Consider the following 6,132-nt stretch of genomic DNA (forward strand, 5'->3'; position numbering starts at 1 on the left):
CTCCCTCCCCTAACAGAGGCCGGTAGTCAAAGATGGGTAAGATCTTCTGGGAGAAAGTCAACCTAAGACAGGGCGTAGCTGATGGAAGCAACATGCTGATGAGGGATAAGGCTTTGCTCTGGCAGAAGACAACCTAAGACAAGCACGGTCCTTCTGTCCCAGATATAGCATAATCTGGTGTTATAAAAATAAAAGGGGGAGATGTTGGGGGCTGTTTGTCTATTATGTACACTGAGCTGTGTCAGGCTTGTTTACTGAGTTTGTGTTATGCACACCAGCATCTAATCTGCCTTATCAGGAGGAATGTTTATATGGAGAGCCTCACAACACCTGACCTTGAGGCAATAGTGGTAAACAAAAAGATCAAAGAAGCCTTTGATCTGACCGCCCCTTGACCCTCAGATACAGGTGGGGAAAACAGCTGTGGAAACTAATTGAGTTCTTCTGTATAAAAAGGTGGAGCTGAAATAAACTGGGGCTGCAGTATTCACTGTCAGTCCTCCCAAGCATCTTTTCTGTCTCCTTTTCTTTCAATCCTCACTTCCCCTTTCAGGTACTGTCCGTCTTGGCTGGCTAGCACCGGCAAGAACCTGAGTTTGGTTTCCAGCACCTGAATGGTGGCTCACAACCATCCATAACTCTAGTTCTAGAGGATCTGACACCCTCACTTCTTGCCTCTGCAGCCATTGCATGACATGGGTTCACTTACATACATGCAGGCAAAAAACACTCATACACATAAAAACAAAAAGAAAAAAATCAGAACCTGGAGCAGAGGTGCCATCAACCTAGACTCCAGCTGCCAGACTATAAGATCCCAATCCTGACTCCTTCCTAGGAAGGCTTCAGTGCCAAGGCTCCTGGAAGAACAGGCTCCACTACAGCCCAGTTCTGTACACACACAGCAGTTAGTCCAGGTGAGGAAGCAACACCCATGTTTCTGCTATGGGAAAACAGACCCGGTCCTGGAGAAAACGGCAAGAGCAGAGCACAGAAGAGGATACTGGGGTGGTTGTAAGAGCCTTACCCAGGGAGGCCACAAGTGCAAAGTTCTCCAGCATCACATCACGGTACAGGAGCCTCTGAGCCTCATCAAGAAGCCCCCAATCCTCCTGGGAGAAGTACACAGCCACGTCTTCAAAGTTCACCTGGTCCTGCCATGATGGCAACAGCTAAGTCACCAGACCAAAAGATGGCAGAGAAACGGGGTGGAGGGAGGGGGGCATAGGCAGACCTATCTGGGCCCAGTTCCACGTCCTGCTGCTTCTCTGGCAGCAGTCTTTCTTCTGTAACTAGATTTCCCTTCACACACACATTCCCAAATAACCCTCTCTCAAGCTCCAGTGCTCATGAATGTTACTCTCTTCATGGCTCAAAGAGGCAGATGGGACAGGCAGGATACGTCAGCTGTCAGCTTCTGCCTCCCAGACTTGGGGGATGAAAGGCGGTGCTCACCATCTTTCTCCCTCAGACCTTGGCCCATTGCATCATATGTCTGCACATAATACACTTGTCCTTGAACACTCTAACCACAGGCCCTGTGACGCACCCTATGGCCTAGACAACCAACTTCCTCCCCATGCTCCTCTATAAATGGCTGCCTCATGATAGTAATCAAGAGCTTGTCCTGCCCCACACCTCCAGAAGACTCCACTGACTTGAGGTGGCAGCACCCATTCCTACCTTTAACACTCAAGCCACTCAGAACCAGGACCATTGGTCTCTGGGCTCTACATGCTGTCCCCTTAACAGCCTACTTATACATATTCAAAATGCAGCCCCTGGCTTCTCATCCCAAGCAACTGAGCTATACCAACAGCCCAGCAGATTACCAGGCACTCTAAGTGTCCCCCCAAAAGCTAATGAACCTGCTGGGCATGGCAGCGCATGCCTTTAATCCCAGCATTCAGGAGGCATAGGCAGGTGGATCTCTGTGAATTCAAGGCTAGCCTGGTATACATAGGCCAGCTGGGGCTGCAGGGAGACCATGTCTCCAAAAAAAAGCTAATGAACCCAGAGACACAAAAAAGTGCATAATCCCTGGTCCTCCCATCAGCCTACTTCCCTTTTCAGTGCCTCTGCCTCCATCCCAAGGACTTTAGTCACATTTTGGATGTAGCTCTCCCTCACATACCTATTTCCTGAGGCTGCTCCTCCCTTCCTCTGACTCTGAGGCATCCACCACAGCCCAATAGACTGGTCCCCAACTGCCACAACCAGACATCCACTGTGCTGACATATAGATGCCCCTCAAGAATATGAACCATACCTTTACCTTGGTTCATGGGATGACTGCTACTGATGTGCATCTAAGCTGAATCCTTCAGAACTTGGTCTTGTATGCCAAAAACATAGCCAAAAATCCACTTTCTGACTGTTCCAGAAACCTGTACTTTTCTATTTCAATCAGTGGCATTTCTATGTTCCAGTTGCTGAGGACAAACTCCCTGGTAACATTCCTGTCTCTTCCCGCCCCCGCTTTCCACATAATATCTGGCTAGCCCAACTCAAATAACAGATGCAAGCTTCTACTTCCCACCAGGTGTTGTGGAGCTTGCCTTCAATCTCAGACTTCAGGAGGCAGAGGCAGGCAGATATCTGTGAGTCTGAGGCTAGCCAAGTCTATATAGCGAGTTCCAGGCCAGCCAGGGCTACATGATGAAACCCTGTCCCAAGCTCAAATAATTAAAAAATAAATAAAAATTCTTCCACCTCCATGTTCAACCATTGCCCACAGTTTTTTGTCTGTTTGGGTTTTTGAGACACAGTCCCAGCTGGCCTGGAACTCCCTATGTAGACCAGAGATCAGTCTGCCTCTGCATCCCAAGTGACGGGATTAAAGGTGTGCACAACCACACCTGGCCTTTTTTGAGACAAGATCTCAAGCAACCCAAGCTGGAGTCAAACTCCCCATGCAGCCAAGGCCTTGAACTCCTGATTCTCCTGCTTCCACCTCTACAGTGCTAAGATTTTAGACATATGCCAACACACCTGGTCTTCTCAAAGTCTACTTCACATTGGAATCTTTTGGGGCCTCTCTTCCTTCTTCCTCATTCTCACCCTATTTTTTTCTCTTCTGCAGCCAGAGGGAGTTTGGGAGCTTAAGTCAGATCACATCTCTACAGGACTCTCAGACCCAGATCTGCAGTCTCGTCTGACTCCAGTCACCTGTTCTCTAATGACCCTAGACTTCACAGCGACTCTAAACACTCCCAATCAGCCTCTTAGAAGCAGTTGCACAGCCCAGTTCCTAGTCATTCAACAGCTTTCCACGTGCCACTGTTCCCCATAAATGGGAAAACTTTGCAGAATGCATAGCGGGAACTTGGGACCTCAGGCCTGGACCTGAAATCTAGAGTCCCCAGTAGCAAGAGACAGCGAAGGGGGAGGAGGGCAACGGGGAGACACCCTTTCCTGCGCAGGGCTGTGGGACGACGTGTCCGGGGAAGTCTGAGTGCCGGCCGCCGGGCACACTCCACTCACACACGCCGAGTCCTTCGCCGCCATCGGAACCCCGGAGGGTCCTGCGGGCCTAGCGACGCCCGCACCACACTGGGCTGGGTGACCGTGGGACCGTCGCGCGCGGGCGTTCCAGGCCCAGGGCACCACCTCGGAGGCTTCAAGGACCAGGGTGATGATGGCGAACAGCTGTCCTCCCCGCAAGCGCCTGGGAAGCGAGGACACCAGCGATCCCGGACCTCAAGGGAAGCGTGTGATCACCCCTCAGTAGCAAAGAGAGACTCCACGAGGGCATCCCCGGAAGTTACGCCCCCCACACGCGAGGACGGCAGGAAGAAGCTCTTCATCTGGACTGTGATTGGTCCAGAGTCCACCGCCCGTCCACAAACCTTCTGGTAAATGTAGTTTTCTGTGCAGTGGGCGGGGGCGTTTGCGTTCTCCATGGCAACGCCCAAGCGGCACAGCGAAGGATGCTGGGAAATGGAGTTCTACAATAAAATATGGCATAGATGTTGGTTAACTTCCATTTAGGGTTTTCCCTAAAGAGATTTCCGCCTCATCTTCAGCAATGATCTTTTTTCTTTTCTTTTTTTTTTTAAGTCTTTTGAGACAGGGTCTCTCTATAGCCTCAGCTGGCCTGGAACTCATTGTGTAGACCAGGTTGGCCTTGAACTAACAGAGATCAGCCTGCCACTGCTTCCAAGTGCTGGTTTCAAAGGCATGCTCCATCAGCCCAACCATCCTTGATCCTTAAACCTTGGGAGGTAGCAGTTACAGAAAAATCAGAGACCTACAGCCAAAGTCAAGTGAGGAGCTGAAGTTTAATAATTTGACAGTAGCGGGACTGAGCCCATGAATAAAACGAGTTAGACCCCCGTGTTCAAGTTTTGGGGGGTTTTACACTCACTTGTGGCGGAAATGCAAACAAAAGGCAAAACAGCAGATAGGTGACAAGTAAAAGGTACACGTGATAATTAAGCAAGGTAACATATGGCCACAAAGGTTACAGGAATGTGAAACTTTGGAAACAAAGACTTCCATTCTGGGCAACTAGAGGGGCAGGATGGGAGCCTCCTGTTCACCTCCCCCATACCTGTCTCTTAAAGAGTTTTCCTGTTACAAAGTTCTTAATTACCATCACATTGCAAAAGCTTTCCGCCTCCACAATATCCCTTCCTCTTTATTGACATAATCCCTTCTGTTATTTAAGAGGGACTTTAAGGTATTTTTGACTATTACCTGGCATTTGAGGGCCTCTACTTGTTTTTGATAAATTTAGTGAGTTTATTATCTAAGATTTTAACAGGAAAGCTTATAGAACCATCACTACTTGTTCTGTTACAGCTAGCCGGGGACCCGAAGTTTTCTAGGTTTTTTGTTTTTTGTTTTTTTTTTCAGAAAGACTCATTTCCCACTTTTCAGGCCTTTGTTTTCTCTAGTAGCTATATTGCATTTTTCTACCTCTTCAGATCTGATTTATACAAAAACAGTATGAATACCTCCTTTTTATGGTTCAGGCATTTTTAGTCTTAGAGACAAGCTCACTGGCAGACCCAAGGAATTTTCCAGCCTTCAGTTGAGAAAGACTCTGGTCATTTTTCTTTTGGGGTCTTTACTTTTAAAACTGTCTAATTTTGCCGGGTGTGGTGGCGCACGCCTTTGATCCCAGCACTCGGGAGGCAAAGGCAGGCAGATCTCTGGGAGTTTGAGGCCAGCCTGGTCTTCATAGTGAATCCAGGCCAGCTGGGGCTAGAGGGAGACCCTGTCTCAAAAAGACCAAAAAAATCCCCTAATTTTTACTTTTATTTTTATTTTCTGAAGAGGTAATCCAATTTGTCATTGGGAATCAGGACACAGACTGATCTGGCTTTTTCCATGCCAAACAAGGACACAGGGTGTGGTGTGGCAAATGGAGTACCCCTTCAGTGGATCTACCTGAAAGACCCAAAAGTATTATGTAGAGAAAAGAATGACCTTAACTGGTGCCTGTGAAGGAGAAGCAAAGGTAAGAGTAGTTAGGCATACACTACAGGCAGGGAACCAGAATTCAGAATAGGGTGAATTTTAAATGTGCAAAGTCCATTAGGATTCCTTGATGAGGGCTTCCAAAAGCATCCATTTATTGGATTTTCCTTATTTTTCATTTGGCCATAACAGCTGGACTCAGGATCTGCTTCTCAGGCATCATGATAGTTGTTAGAGGCTAGCGTCACACTGTGAATTTTCTCTTACAAGTCTTCTAGACAGAGAAGAGAAGAAATTTAACTGTCATTTAATTTTGATAACAATAGTGAACTTGACCCTTTTGACTGCAGGTGGCACAAAATCCTAGTGAGAATTTTTCTAAATAGTATATAAACTTTTAAGTTTAATGTCTGGGAAGCATAATTCCTCAGTCTTTAAAGAAATAATCTGTGGGGCTGGAGAGATGGCTCAGCGGTTAAGAGCACTGACTGCTCTTGCAGAGGACCTGGGTTCGAGTCCCAGTGTCCACAAGGCGGCTAGGAACTGTCCTTAACTCCAATACCAGGGGAATCTGAAGCCCTCTTCTGACCTCTGAGGCACTGCACGACATGGATGCACTCACATACATGCAGGCAGTACACTCATACACATAAAATAAAAATAATAAATTTTTTAAAAAAAGAAATATGCTGTTTATTTTAATCCTTG

General features: G+C 47.5%; 1 protein-coding gene across 4 annotated transcripts in view; it reads right to left on the reverse strand.

The window, feature by feature from the left end:
* Znf132 (zinc finger protein 132) overlaps positions 1 to 3,754 on the reverse strand; it is a 10,500-nt gene extending 6,746 nt beyond the window's left edge. Inside the window, exons 1-2 of one of the 4 annotated variants that reach the window (XM_029558463.1) lie at positions 3,484 to 3,754; positions 1,028 to 1,154 (exon numbers count right to left, since the gene is read on the reverse strand). In XM_029558463.1, the coding sequence (XP_029414323.1) occupies positions 1,028 to 1,154; positions 3,484 to 3,507 (151 nt within the window). In that variant the 5' untranslated portion in view covers positions 3,508 to 3,754. Of the gene's footprint in view, positions 1 to 1,027; positions 1,155 to 2,269 lie in introns of all 4 variants that reach the window. The other 3 variants (XM_017795516.2, XM_029558466.1, XM_029558464.1) reach the window with 3 other exon arrangements.
* Positions 3,755 to 6,132: the final 2,378 nt, after the last annotated feature.

Source organism: Nannospalax galili, unplaced genomic scaffold (assembly GCF_000622305.1).
Source record: "Nannospalax galili isolate Female #2095 unplaced genomic scaffold, S.galili_v1.0 scaffold649, whole genome shotgun sequence".
In the NCBI taxonomy this organism is placed as follows: domain Eukaryota; kingdom Metazoa; phylum Chordata; class Mammalia; order Rodentia; family Spalacidae; genus Nannospalax; species Nannospalax galili.